This window comes from Glandiceps talaboti, chromosome 12, assembly GCF_964340395.1.
Source record: "Glandiceps talaboti chromosome 12, keGlaTala1.1, whole genome shotgun sequence".
NCBI lineage: Eukaryota > Metazoa > Hemichordata > Enteropneusta > Spengelidae > Glandiceps > Glandiceps talaboti.
Window position 1 is genome coordinate 17,103,203 of NC_135560.1, and position 16,036 is coordinate 17,119,238.

Sequence of the window (16,036 nt, forward strand, 5' to 3'; positions counted from 1 at the left end):
TCTGATAGCATTGTTGACGTAAATTGTACAATGCACTGCTGAGTCGAGTCGACTCACAAACGTGCAAATATGATGGCCGACGACGCTACCACGGAGGACGAATTTGCAGTCCAACCTGTCGATGCAGAATCGTTCGAACAAAATGTCCTGCAACGACTCTATTCTGGTAGGGAATTGTTGCGGGAATATATGGCTGGACAGCGTTTTTATATGGATGCTGTCGAAGAATCAATGTCTAAATACGCTCACAGAGACTGTCTAGTGTTTGGCGATAATGTCTACACATATGCAGATATTGACAGGCGATCTAACCAATTTGCAAACTTTGTCCTTCGTCGAGGACTAAAATTTGGAGACACCGTGGCAGTACTCATGTACAACGAGCCAGCATTCTTTTGGACAGTTTTTGGTCTGGCTAAGGTCGGCATTAAAGGCGCACTTCTAAATGTCAATCTACGAAACGAGTCCTTGGTACACTGTTTGGATATTTCTAATGCCAAAGTAATTATTGTTGGTGAAGGTAAGTAACCATAGAGGGCTTTACTACTAGACGTCAGTACACATATGCATGTATACTTTTGTGACTTTACAGTGAGACTAGTCTGGATGACCAGTCTGGTTTCTAACCCACGGTGTGACGTACTTGCAAACAAAACGCCCCTATGCTCCGTACTTGTTTAGAAGCAATTGAATCAATTGACCCTAAGTTGACCTCTATTTATGAAAGTAGGACAAGTTTCTGTTATATAACAAGCGAAAAAACACCAATGCGTTTGCTTGAATAAAGCGACTTCAAACAAAGACAAAATTGGGTAAAAGCAACAATACAGCTGATACCAAACTAACAGCAGGTGCCTTTGTAGGTTCAAGGAATGCTATTGTTTTCAGTTTAATAAGTTATAATGTAACAGTAACGGCCGTAGGCAATGTTATAATGTTTAGTTTCTATTCAGTTAAAGTGGCCATATGGATGAGAACTGGATATTTATTTTAATTTATAAAATGTTATCAAGGCTTCCTACTTGAAAAATGAATGTAAAATAGCACATACTAACGAAACACTCATTGTGTTGTACGCCGTGACGGGGCGCCCTCACACATCGACCGGTGAGGGCGGAACGCCACGATGTATCTTACAGTCTGTCAGTGTGTGAAAGCAATTGACCTTTGAGCTTTATTTATGTTCAATAAATATATTATCAACGCGGAGTCATACTTTGATCCCTTGTGTAAACATCTTCCATCTAGCTTATAAGAAAGTTTCAAAGCATCTTTCAAAGCTCACCTGTAAAATTTGTAGGAAACACACTTGTTTATATTTTCTTAACTTAGTATGAATTTTATTTCCACTGTTCATCGATATTTAAATACTGTTTCAATGATTATTATATCATATTAATTAGTCTATTTATTACTCCTAGTACTGATATCATTTCTTTCTCTTTCGTTCTTCTCTTTATAATTATTGCGCAGCACTTGAACTTAGCTCTGAATTGTATATTAAATGTGTCATTGTCACAGACTCGACTAGTTCAGATCGAACTATTTCTCTGGTCCTTGCTTTCTTAACATATGAGAACGTGAACTTTCTGACAACAAAAATGTATGTTTGGATGGTTAGTGAACATTATAGCCATAGCATAATATAGAAAATGAGTATTTTGGAGCAAAATCATTGTTATGGGCGCCATCTTTGATTTTACTTTCCTCTCAAATGATTCTATGTACCATGCTTAACAACGTGTACCAAATTGGATGCTTTAGTCCAGTTGTCACGATTTCACCCCTAATAGGCCCTAATGTAACTGACTACATGTAGTAACTGCATATGTTGTCGGACCATGCATTATCCAGTTTTATCTATTTCAGTAGCAAACCATCCTTCCATCCATTCAAAACTTTTATCAAACTCTCTAACAATATTTTTCGAGATACTGAAAAATTGTTGACGATATTTTTTTTTCTTTTCTTATAATCCATCACATACATTACAGCTTTCACATGTATGCTAAAGTTGTCAAATGTATGTGTTTCTGTTAGTTTTCAGTGACCAGCTCCTTCAAGCATTACATCAAATTTCAGAAACTTTACAGGAAAAAGGGATTTCTGTTTGGTACCTTGGAAGTATACAGTCACCGGTTTCTCCAATTATACAGAATATTCAAAGTGAACTCAGGGAAACAGAAGATAAAATCATTCCAAGGGAATGTAGGAGACGATTAAATAAAGATGATGCTTTGCTATATTTGTTCACGTCGGGCACAACAGGTATTTTTATTCCGATTAATCATTAATAAGTATGTAAAGTATTTTCATTTCCCGATTAGGTCTAATAAAAAAATTGTGTGATTCCGATTACGCTCAATTTTAGCATATGTGGGGTATGTAGATTTTTTATTTGATATTATTATTATAATTTTTCATGTGTGAGTGTCTAGTTCATGTTTCCATTGTTTTCCAAATGGTCTCTGTGTTGTTTATGTCTTCCTATCAGATGTACAGCCACTACAGATTGGAAGAACAGTTTTATTTTGTCTTTTTTAAGTTGATGTCTGTCACTATTTCTCGTGAGACTTCACAGTTTTTTGCGATTTTATTAATTTTTTCTCGAATACGTAAAAAAAAGTTTAAGGTCGGTAGTGAAAACTAGATGGGGTAGGGTAACGGGAACCAAACAGCTTTTTGTTTGTTGTCAGTGGATATTTGTTGCTGTTAATTGTCCTGAATTAATAGATGTGTTTTGTTTGGACAAACTAAGATCAAATTTAGACTAAATATAAAGTTATGCAAGCAAGTATTTTACCTCTCGTAAAGAGTAATTTCCATAAATGGCGAATTTTGGTACTGGTATTTAGGCAATCTCTTAGTACATGCAATTATGATAATTGTTTTTTTCAATGGGTGTCGTCAGACAACTTAATTTGCATAGGCCTCGTACGCCAACTTATTTTACATGTACTAAAGTCCGATTCAAAGTTGTCAAAAATCATATGTTCTCCGTCTTGTTATGTGATGAATACATAATCCAATGAAAACATGTCTAGTCTTGTGTCATAATATTGCTTGTGTGATTCCTTGATTTCACCTAATCTCACTTTCGACTCCACGGTGTATCTGTCAGCGAATCATACTCGTGTTATGATGAAGTCATATAATACTGATACTGGAATATACTGTATATATGATTATCTTCCAGGTCTTCCAAAGGCAGTCCGACTGCTACAGTCAAGAATGCTCAGTATTTTGTTGCGGGGACGTATTGCTGAATATGTCAAGACAGACGATAGGGTATACATGTCACTTCCATTATTCCATGGCACTGGATTTATGGTAGGGACATCCTATTCAGTCTCAAATGGTAAGGACGAACAACTCTGCATATAAACCACATACAGACGCGCGGACACTCGTGGACACTAACATGGACATAGACACACACACACAAACACACACACACACATATATATATATATATATATATATATATATATATATATATATATATATATATTTTTTTTTTTTTTTTATTTATTTATTTATTTATTTATTTATTTATTTATTTATTTATTTATTTATTTATTTATTTATTTATTTATTTATTTATTTATTTATTTATATATCCACGAATTACCACATTGTGTGTCCAGTGAATGATTACTTTGTATGTGATATTTAACCTTGATTGACAGAGGCGCTTATTTACAGTAAACTAAACAAGTACTACGTTTTCTTGCCGTTTTATATGGAGAGGTTTACAAACAAATTTACCTGAGGTATATCTGAGGGTTTCATATATTGACAAACTTGTCATTATATCGAACAAAATAGTGTCATGAAATGGCTGCAGTTAGTATAGCTAAATGGATATGTGTATACTTGATTTTATTGATCTGTTTAATGTATGTATGTATGTATGTATGTATGAATGTATGTATATATGTGTGTATGTATATATGTATGTGTATGTATGTATGTATGTATGCATGTATGTATGTATGTATGTATGTATGTATGTATGTATGTATGTATGTATGTATGTATGTATGTATGTATGTATGTACTATGTAGAAAGAAATGCATAAGGAACTAATAAACCAGTCCGTATATATAGCTGTTAGATCCGACGTTTCGAATAAATATTCTTTTTCAAAGGAAAAATTGGCAAGACAGTATGTATGTATGTATGTATGTATGTATGTATGTATGTATGTATGTATGTATGTTTCTTTCTGTTTGTCCGTCTATCTTTTCTATCTATCTATCTATCTATTTGTCTGCCTCTGTCTGTCTGTCTGTCTGTCTGTCTGTCTGTCTGTCTGACTGTCTGTCTATCTGTCTAGCTAGCCACCTAACTACCTAGCTATATAACTATGCCCTGTACCATTTCGTTTCTCGCATAGGTGCTACTATGATATTGGCACCAAAGTTCTCTGTAAGTAAATTTTGGGACGACATCATTAAGTATCAAGCAACTGTGTTTATTCATATTGGTGAGATATGTCGATATTTACTATCAAGACCAAAGGTAAGACTTGCTTGGATGGAGATGATTATTGTAATCACTAGTTCATTTGAAGTAATTCTGTTATCTCGTGGGAACTATATAAATGTCTACGTCTCAATTAAAACGAGTTTTAAACAGGACAAAGAGCGTATTTGAGCCACTGATTTTAAGTGCGCAGACTTCTGTCTTTTTTTGGTGAGGCGGTTAGACGTACCTGGGTCAGCTTACCCTTTAGACTGTTTTTGTTGTGTTTCAGAGTCCAACAGATAATCTTCACAAAGTTCGATTAATAATTGGAAATGGTTTGACTAAAGATATCTGGAGAGAATTCCAAACAAGATTTAGGATTGGAACTATCTATGAATTTTATGGAGCAACTGATGGTACATTCTCTTCTATGAATATAGACAACACTGCTGGAGCTGTTGGACGATTCACACCTCGGCTGAAGGTATGTATACTGAACGCCCACAGTAACAATGGCTATGATTGTGTGAGTTGCTTTCGAGAGATGTTTTACACTGAGGGGTATATGCATTCAGGACTCATAAATATTCAGTGTGCAGCTTGAATACATTATTTCTGCTGACTCCCACGATGCAATGTCTCACAGCAAAGATAAAAGCACGAGATCAACTTGATGTCTCTCTGAAATCGCAACTAATTGTAGATGATGTACATCCGATTCATAAAATGACTCCAGAACCCATAGTTTATGAAAATTTCTTTTATTTCCTGGAGTAGCGTTCCCCTTTAAGAGCAAGATCATTGTTGGTGCCCTCATCTAATGGAAATTTAATACTAATTGTGGACGTACCTTGCTATACTGGTTTTATTGCAGGAAGTGATTGAGTTTGAATTAGTTCAGTGTGATGTTGAGACAGCTGAGCCAATTCGTAATTCATATGGAAGGTGTATTCCTGTTAAACTAGGTAATGTATTTGTCAATGCTACTGTATGAAATTGTAAACAAATGTGTGCCCGTATTACTAAATCACAATTTTGAAGATACTTTTATGAAATATTTTCTCTTTTGGGAAGGGGGGGGGGGGATTTATTCATTTGTATTTATAATTTCATACCATCAGATTGATATTAACAGTACATATCAGTGTGTCACATATATCTGACACCATCTTCTAGTTCAGAAAATTATATATTTATAAAGTCAACCATTCATAATTATATATCTATCAACGAGCACATCATACGATATCATGTAGAAAATACATACGGTGGACATCTTTTTATCTAATTTACTATTTTGTACAGAAATATTTAATAATATAAATGGGATGCAGGAAACCGATGTTTTAACTCACCATTCATTGCAAAGTTAAGAAAATGTATATTTAGATTTTATTAATAGAGAAAGAAATCCATTCAATCGTCAAAAGAAACTTAAGTTAGTCATATTTTTTATTATTGACTCTCAGATATTCGAATCTAAAGCCTACTATTAACAACACATTGATTAACGACACGTGGTCGTCTATCTTTTACAAATACTAATTCATTAATCATATTGTATTCATTTTACCAGGTGAGGCTGGACTTTTAATTCATCGCATTTCAGACGGAATCCCTTTTGGAGGGTATAAAGGAGATCCTAAAATTTCCGAGCGGAAGATTCTCAGAAATGTTTTCGTCGATGGAGACGCGTACGTCAATTCTGGTGACCTCCTCAGACTTGACCATAACTACTACATATACTTCGTAGATCGTTTAGGAGACACCTTTCGGTAAATATTTACTAAATCGTTGAAACTACTTTCTTTGTTTCAGTTGTTGAAACAACGTCATAATATATGATCAGCATACCAATCAAAATGCTTACAAGATGCAGACAATAGTTCAAAGGTGGCAAGTTACAGTTCTCGCTTTCATCTTTTGTATCATCATATTTTTTTATATTATCACATCTTCATGTATTTTGAGCATGTAGTTAAGTAGTTTTTTAATCAGCATATTAAGACATAATTTTCCTACCCAGACTGTCAGACATCAAAATGTACTTCACACATAGATAAAACACCTAAAGCAACTTTAATCTGTTTTTATTTGTTGGGTTAATTTGCTTACAATTCAATACAATTCGTTATCTTTTGTTTGGTCACAGGTGGAAGGGTGAAAATGTTGCTACCACTGAAGTAACTCAAACGATTGGCTCGTTTCCTGGGATATCTGATGTAAGAGTCTATGGAGTCAAAGTACCTGGTAAGAAACTGAGTAAAAATATGAACAGAAGTGTATATATTGATGAATATGACAAATTGAATATAAGTATCAAATGAAATGAATATGTCATTGACAATATAATTACTTTTTGTCAGTCTTGTGACTTCTGATCCGATTGCTAAAACGGGCAAACCCCATTTATGGATGAAGAATAAAGGATTGAAAAGAAATGAGAAAATATTGCATACAGGATATACTTAAATTCAATCCAGTATCCCAAACTTCAGGGCAACATTAACAATATATAAGCTACCTATTTTATCTTCAACAGCTTGCAACTGTACTGTAGTTCGACTTGATTATATTTCAGGAAAATGAGTTGGTCCTTCACAATCAACTGCAAAATTTACTTAAATCCAAACACTTTCTATGAACCATTTCAATCGTATGCTACTCCTTCACACTTTTATGTAATTCTGTCAACAGGTCATGATGGACGAGCTGGAATGGCAGCTGTTGTTCTAAAACAGCCAAAGCTCTTCGATTTTGCTCGGCTTTACAGCCATATCACCTCTCAGCTACCGAAGTATGCGTGCCCGTTATTTCTTCGAGTAGGAGAGTCGTTTGACATGACCGCTACCTACAAAGTCATTAATACAAAGTTAAAGAAGGAAGGCTTTGACCCAAATGTTGTGGATGATCAGTTGTTCTATATGGACACCAAACAAAAAACTTATCTACCTCTGACTGGAGATGAGTTTAAAAAGATCGTGATGGGAAAGTCGAGACTGTAGGGGAAAACAGCAAATGCTTGGGATCGTTGTAGTATATATAAGTAACATGTGTAGGTGACATTTATCAGGGAAATTTAGGGGGAATTATGGTGAAATGATGCTATTAAGAGTATCCCAAATACTGATGAAAAGGAAACCTGCAGGCTGAATGAGTATAACTAAATATGGTGATGAATATTGCAAGGTAATTTCGACTGGAGTACGATACATACGGATAGAAAACAAACTAAAACAAAGGATACGGAGAAGTTGAAAAAAAAAGAGAAACCAACTCAACATATTTTTCGATGCACAAATATACATAGCTTATATCTTTTCATACTGTAAGCGGATTTAACTTTTATTTCCCTAGCCAAGTTTTATTAATTTACTGTACCATCTACCAAATGTCGCTTTGTTGATGATGTATCTGTAACCCTTAGTATTGTTCCTTATTTTCGAAAAGATGGCGTGGCTTTCAATTAAGCCTGTCTGTCTTGAAAGAGTCAGAAGGTCAACATCTCTACAACTTATATATCAGGTTATCGCTATATGATGGGGATTTAGATGGTATTGAGAAAATGCTGTAATGAAAATGATCATTTCACGATTTCAATTTTGTCACCCACTTAGTATAGCTGATAATATACACATGCCAAGTATTGTGACTACATCTACTTCTCCTTGTCAATCCTTGTCTAGATATTTGAAGAAAAAGCCTTCCTGTTACTAAATACTAGTAACGTACAAATCTGTATAATATAATCGGTTCTGAAAATATCAATTTTGTGTACCAAATTTCATTTCACGTCGCTCTTGCAAAATGATGACACAGACAGACAGACAGACAGACAGACAGACAGACAGAGTTTAATTCTATTTTTTAGGATTCACCTACTATGTATGTAGGTCAGTGCATAAAAACGTTAACTATAGTGAGCTGCAACAACTCTGATATTGAATGATAATAAAATCATTATACTTGAATTGGAAACAATGTGGAAATTTAAACGACATCTGATAACAAGCTACGTTCAAATAAAATAATTGTGAGGACCATTGAAGAAAATTTAACTTTTTTTCGACTTTGTCCTCGTTTACCCGTCTTTAGGTTAGTCACAACCAAAGGTGGAATAATATTACTTCATACATGGTGTGATTTACCAAAAGTGTCCCACGTGCGAACATGTGTAAGTGTGTATAAGTCAAGTGGTTTTGGTGACATTATCTATATATCGATCTTTCCTTCACATCATATATGACTGATGCTGACCTTGGAACATTAACCCTAAGCGCGCAAACTCGCGTCGTATTACACACAGCTATGAATACAATGTCCGACATTATGAAAGACGATTTTGCAATTCCAAAAGTTGATGCAACTGTATTCGAACGGAACGCCCTACAGAAACTCCGTTCAGGTAAAGAAGTGCTGCAAAAATGGCTGACCGGGCGGCGTTTCTACATTGATGCCGTTGAGGAATCAATGACTAAATACGCTCACAGAGACTGTCTAGTGTTTGGCGATAATGTCTACACATATGCAGATGTTGATAGACGATCTAACCAATTTGCAAACTTTGTCCTTCGTCGAGGACTAAAATTTGGAGACACCGTGGCAGTACTCATGTACAACGAGCCAGCATTCTTTTGGACAGTTTTTGGTCTGGCTAAGGTCGGCATTAAAGGCGCACTTCTAAATGTCAATCTAAGAAACGATTCCTTGGTACACTGTTTGGACATTTGCCATGCCAAAATCATTGTTGTTGGTGAAGGTAAGTGTACAGAAACTCGCCAACTTTAAATGTGATATCGCAATAACGTCTGTTGATGTTCTCTTTTCCATTAGAATATTTCAACCCCTTGTCCTATAAGCATTAACATCGCAGTTGCTGTATATGTAGTTATTTGCCTGTCTCCTTACACTTATTGACATGCATTTTCTTGTTGACAAACAGACAATACATTGCACGTGTACTACTATTGAGAAACAAGATAGAATTTTGCCTGGCTATATTTATATCTAATCTTTGCAAACTGATTTACCAATTTGTATATCAACTAGATGCATGGATGTACATGTATACACTCCTCTCCCGCTGAAAATCGTGTACGAACAGCTTTTTGCAAGAACAGCTTCGTTGGCTGCATTTGTTAACAGGAGCGCCACCAACGATAAATCGTTCACTCTAATATACAGGAATGAATGTTGACATTGTGTACCATCTTTTATCATATATATATATATATATATAATCCAATTTGATGATATTTTAAACTGATTAGTTTTCAGTGACCAAATCCTTGAGGTCTTGAACCAAATTTCAGGAACTCTACAGGACAAAGGGATTTCTGTTTGGTTCCTCGGTGAGAACATACACTCAACAGTTTCTCCAATTGTGCAGACTGTTCAAAGCGAAGTCAGAGAAACAACAGATAAGACCATTGCACGGGAAACAAGACGAAAAATAGACAAACATGACACAGTGGTCTATATTTTCACGTCAGGCACCACAGGTAAACTGAAGATTTTTAGTTAAGGCAAGCATTCACATTATGCAGGCACGTTTTTTATGACATATATTTTCTGTTATCTTTATTATGTGATGTTTTCAATAAATAAACCATGTCTAGGATTTTTGTGAACATGGTCGAGAAGAGAAATGAGAATAAATTATCCCTTTTCTCGCCATTACTTTTATAATTACAGGAGAAATAAAGTTGCCTTGGTGGTTCACTCATGAGACAGGATATTTTACACACAGAGAAACGACTTCAAATGCAAACCAAACATTGATAGCTAGAGGTGCCGCACGTAGTGGGGATGTATAAGTAGTCAAGTTACCATATCGATTATCTATAGGAAAGTAAGCAATTGAAGCCATTGACATCATCAAGTCCATGTGTATTTTTTTCCAGCAGAAGCCTGTTTCTACTGTACTGTAAACAAATAGCAATGCTTATCACTTTTCAATATGATTGGGTAAAGGATCCTGCTGTATGTTGTGTAACTGTTATTGTAACAGTTAGTCTTGAGGTAAATTGTCTATCCTTGTCTTAAAAACACCATGTCCCGTGCGTGAGACGTCAAGGCAGCTTCTTTTCTCCTGTATAATGCAGCTTTGTCTTTCAAATAATTTCTACTAACTGCTTACTTCTTACGTACACCTACAAGTGAAGAAAACTTATTTAAACAATCTAAATGTATTTCTTCCATCATAAATGGATAACAAACATTGAAAGTCAGCAATTAGTTGACATAATATTAACTATTTTCCCCTTTATAGTCTCAGTTACTCTTTTCAAAAACTGTTCCAGGTTTTCCGAAAGCAGCTAAAATCTCTCAATCAAGAATGCTCTTTACAATTATTGGGGGACAGATGTATCCGTATTTCAAACCAAATGACAGGGTGTATCTCTGCTTGCCGATATTTCACTCCTCTGGATTTATGAGTGGAATATCATATTCAGTTTCTGTTGGTAAGCACATACATAGATACTATGTATGTATGTATGTATGTATGTATGTATGTATGTATGTATGTATGTATGTATGTGTGTATGTGTGTGTGTGTATGTGTGTGTGTGTGTGTATGTGTGTGTGTGTGTGTGTGTGTGTGTGTGTATGTGTGTGTGTGTGTTGTACGCGTATGTATATTACCGGGTTTGCATGAGAGAGGGATGGATTGCGGATAGATGGAAGAGTGTGAGTATAACTTGCTTACTGGTTTGATTTATTGATGCGTGTGTGTGTGTGTGTGTGTGAATGGATGGATGGATGGATGGATGACTTGACAAAATAAACATTTCTTGCAGTATTTACTTGCATGTTCATGTCTTTACTATTCTATCCATATCTTATTTTCATATCAAACAGGTGCTACTATGATATTGGCACCAAAGTTCTCTGTAAGTAAATTTTGGGATGACATCATCGAGTATCAAGTAACTGCATTTCTGCATGTTGGTGAGATATGTCGATACTTACTATCCAGACCAAAGGTAAGTTTGGAATGAGAACAAATTATTTAATTGTATGTTTAATGACAAGTAGAAAGGGATATCCTATATCATTTATATTCCTTGCTTTCAATATTAATGTTGTCTCGCTAGTTACAAACATAATTGAATTATTATATTGTTTATGTACACATATGATGTCATAATGTAATATCACAATGTATCTTATTGTATCTTGTCCTCATTACACACAAACTATAATCATTTACTTATTTAATCTGGTTACTGCTATTCGCGTTTCTGTTTAAGGCCTACATTCTATGGAAAATACCAACAGTGCTAAGTAGAGGTTACTAGAATCATATCACTTGTACAAGTTAAAACTTTTCTTGGTAGTCAAAATTGTATCCACTGTGATCTAAATATCAGGGGACGGTCATCACTTTAGAATGGTTACAATATCAATTAAGACATGACATTGCCAAGGATTGTATCATATTAAGGAATATGGAATATCAATAATTAATACATTCTACAAGTTTTATTGATTTTTTTTCAAAATGAAGAAAGTCAAACTGCTACAGTCTTATTAACTTGAAGGTATCTACTCTCATAACTTAAAGACGAAGGCACAAGTTGACGTCTGTGATTAAGACGGGTGCTGTTACGTAGTGACTGTTTCCTGTTTCACGTCTCAATGTCGTTTATTGTACGATCATCATCACCTTTAATAACTGTTCTGAACAATTCACATGCTACTACCATTAGCGTACTACCGTTCCCGTCTAACCAAACCTATCAAATCTGACCTCAGTCTCAATACTAGTATTTGTATTTTGTTTGTGGGGTCTGTTTCAGAGTGAAAAAGATACATGTCATAGATTAAGACTAATGATTGGAAATGGCCTAAGCAAAGATGTCTGGAAAGAATTCCAAACTAGATTTAGGATTCCAGTTATCTATGAATTTTATGGAGCGACTGAATCTACATTTCGTGCCACAAACATGGACAATACTATATGTGCTGTTGGACGATTTACTCCACGTCTTAAGGTTTGTTTGATGTACTCGTTATTTAACATTAAATCGTGGGTGTTTGCAACTGTTTTCACTGCAGTAGAACTAATAACGTGGGTGATTATTAGTACCATTCACTATAGTGCATCACAGATAATGAAACACCTTGTCTGTGGTCTTCTGGGTATTTTGGCACCGTTGATATCGTGCGTGTTATTTAGACACATGGTGCTCATGAAAAGTACTGCATTTTCATTGTATATGTACCAATAGGGATTTACTTAATAACGTTGAATGCACAATGAAATTGATATATTTTTTATGTATAACCTTTACTCATTGAAATTTAAGAGAACAGGTTTATTTGAAGGTATTCATCTTCACTTTGTAATTGTTTTATTGTAGGAAGTGTCTGGGTTTGAATTAGTTCACTGTGATATTGAAACAGCTGAGCCAATTCGTAATTCATATGGAAGGTGTATTCCTGTTAAACTAGGTGAGACTTCAGGGAATAAGTATGTTTATTGTCAATTTAGTAGAATGGTACAGTAATAGACAACATGATTCCAGGTAATGAGACGTTTGGCATTTGAACTACGCGTATCTATATTAAAAGCCATTGTAATAACATTATATCTATAAATACTTATATATGTATTTCAATATTTATTTATACGTATAATAAACGTCATCAGATCGTTGATGATTTATATCTTGATATCAGGTTTGAGAAAGATATATCTATATGTATATATATATATATTCTCTCACATTTGCTCTCTGTACGACAGATATGTATTTTTCACTATTTGTAAACTTTGCATACAACCTAGAAACGCAATAAACACATTATTATTATTACTACTAGGTTTGAGTCCAGTCAATATTAAGTATACATCGGTGAGTATAATACTACGAGAACCTTTTGAATATACAGCAAAATTTACTCCCCAGGACGTTTCAATTCGGCTTTAGCCCCTTTAACTTACACAGCATGGTCAAATTATTCACACGAGACTTTATCTTTCTCATAGGATTAGATCAATGGCACCAATACGATGGATTAATATTTTTATGGAAAATCTGTTAAAAATTTGTACATAAATAGTTTCTGTCTTCTTTTCAATAACAAACTCCCATTTCACCAGGTGAGGCTGGACTTTTAATTCACCGTACACCGGATTTGATTAAATTTGCTGGGTACGAAGGTGATCAGGAAATGTCTGAAAGGAAACTTCTCAGAAATGTTTTCGTGGAGGGAGATGAGTACTATAGTACAGGTGATCTGTTCCGACTTGCCAAAGACTACTATTTGTACTTTGTAGACCGTTTAGGAGACAGTTTTCGGTGAGTGCACTTTTTTCTCCTTGGTATTATATTCACGCTCCTCAATGAGAATACACATACGGTGTTCACATTTAAGCTTGCTACCAAACTGTAAAATTATAATGAATAACAATCAGCGAAAAATACAACGAACCAAACATCAGTAAAAATGTCTGTACTGTTATACTGAAAGCCTGTAGTTGCCATGGTGAAAATTCAAATTAGTGATAATATAGCAAATTTGCAACCAAGCTGAACATGCTTAGATGCAAACGACTGTGGGATTATTGCAATTGTAACAATACCTGGTGATCGAAAAAAATGTCTCTCCTGCAAGACTTAATTTTATATGGTTACGAAAAACTTACAAGTCGCTGACAATATGGTTACAACGATGATTTTTTATGTATATAAAAATGGAAATGATGCACAATTTCCCGTGATGCTCCAGTCAAGATGGTGGTTTACAAGTTCCCGTACATGATGTGGTATATAAAAGAATACATATGTATGTATGTTTTCTTCTCCACAGATGGAAAGGAGAAAATGTTTCTGTCATTGAAGTAGCACAGAAGATTGTAGTATTTCCTGGAATAACTGATACAAGAGTATATGGGGTGAAAGTCCCTGGTAAGAAACTATGCATACTTGATTGCGTTGGGAAGGTACATGAATATTTTAGATAATATTATCATATCGAGATAACTATTACTCCGATAGTCTGAATTGTGTGTTGTACTGTTATAGTAACACAAAGCAATGAAAGTAACACCACAGAATACCAATGTTTATAGATTCAATTACAAATGTAATTTTGGACGAATATGCTTATTTTGAGCAGTCACAGTGTTACAATTCCGAAAAGGTTATTTCAACAAATTTATGTGATAACGAAAAAATTCACCACAAATAAAATATTTCTATATCAGTATTTATAAACATATTTCATATTAATTTTGATTTGATATAACCAAATATCTGTTGCGTCCACCGTGTGGGATTTCTGAAAAAGGGGGTTGCCAAACGCCGAATGTGAAATTGGATGCATCCTTAGGGATAGGGTCAGTTGGTGCGATTCTGACACCTGTCAACTAGAGAGGGCGTCATACATAAATAAGATTATCACAATACCTTTCATATTGATATTTCATCTCAGATTTGTATCATTATTCTTTTCAACAGGTCATGATGGACGAGCTGGAATGGCAGCTGTTGTCCTAAAACATCCAAAGCTCTTCAATTTTGCTCAGTTCTATAACCATGTCACCTCTCAGCTGCCGAAGTATGCGTGCCCGTTATTTCTTCGAGTAGGAGAGTCGTTTGACATGACCGTAACCTACAAAGTCATTAATACAAAGTTAAAGAAGGAAGGCTTTGACCCAAATGTTGTGGATGATCAGTTGTTCTATATGGACACCAAACAAAAAACTTATCTACCTCTGACTGGAGATGAGTTTAAAAGGATCATGATGGGAAAGTCGAGACTGTGAATAATCTATTGGTACATAAATGTAAAACTCTATACACTGACTTTGTCTGAAACCTGCACTAGTTACAACAGGGACGTGTTTTCATAAAATAGCCAAAGATATATTCACTAAAAGACATTGTATATGTTAATTAGCGGTGAATATTATCTTTAGGTAGTGTAGTGACAAGTTTAAATCTTGAGAAAAAAAGCTCCGTTTTGAATCTGTCACCATGTTAAAACTGTGTTAGTTGTAACTGGAGCATCATTTTTCGATCAGACAACCACAATATATTCACTGTACATTGGTCGATACTATCCGCAAGCAGTACAAAAACAGGTTAAAATCGTGATCGTCGTTGACGTCCTTGATGTTTAGATGCGAACCGAAAAAAAATCAATTTGATTTTATTTGTCTTGTACACAACTCAAAAATGCGTTTAGATTTAAGAAATCGTATTTTGACGACATCTGTTGTGATGTTATTTCTGATTTATAATATGATTGAATTTATTTACTCTTTAAAGGGCAATTGGGCGCCGTGTATTATCAGGCTACGTGAAATACCGTGCTGGAGGGGATAGTTAAGATGATTCAACACCACACATAGAATAGAATGATTGTTTGCTACACGAAATAAAGCCTGGCACTGTAATGACGGTTTTACTGTGCCATCCTTGGAATTTACTGAAATCTATCATGTAATAGTTTACGTAGATACGTCAAGAACTGGTTTGTCCCAATGTCCGCTAATTTTACGAACAGCAACAACTTTGAATTGCGTGTAATAGTAACTGCGTGATCAATAGT

At 34.9% G+C, this 16,036-nt stretch overlaps 2 protein-coding genes across 2 annotated transcripts; both read left to right on the forward strand.

Annotated features, from left to right (window-relative positions):
- Window positions 1-69: 69 nt before the first annotated feature.
- Window positions 70-8,503, forward strand: LOC144443026 (long-chain fatty acid transport protein 2-like). Its single transcript, XM_078132400.1, has 9 exons — window positions 70-520; window positions 2,041-2,268; window positions 3,197-3,358; window positions 4,401-4,525; window positions 4,761-4,955; window positions 5,346-5,436; window positions 6,048-6,246; window positions 6,624-6,721; window positions 7,169-8,503. Exons 1-9 carry the CDS (start codon window positions 70-72, stop codon window positions 7,474-7,476), a joined length of 1,857 nt encoding a protein of 618 aa, XP_077988526.1. The 3' UTR covers window positions 7,477-8,503.
- A 285-nt stretch (window positions 8,504-8,788) lies between these two features.
- Window positions 8,789-15,248, forward strand: LOC144443028 (long-chain fatty acid transport protein 2-like). The gene is made up of 8 exons (XM_078132401.1): window positions 8,789-9,230; window positions 9,784-9,972; window positions 11,333-11,457; window positions 12,274-12,468; window positions 12,838-12,928; window positions 13,581-13,779; window positions 14,291-14,388; window positions 14,941-15,248. Exons 1-8 carry the CDS (start codon window positions 8,789-8,791, stop codon window positions 15,246-15,248), a joined length of 1,647 nt encoding a protein of 548 aa, XP_077988527.1.
- Window positions 15,249-16,036: the final 788 nt, after the last annotated feature.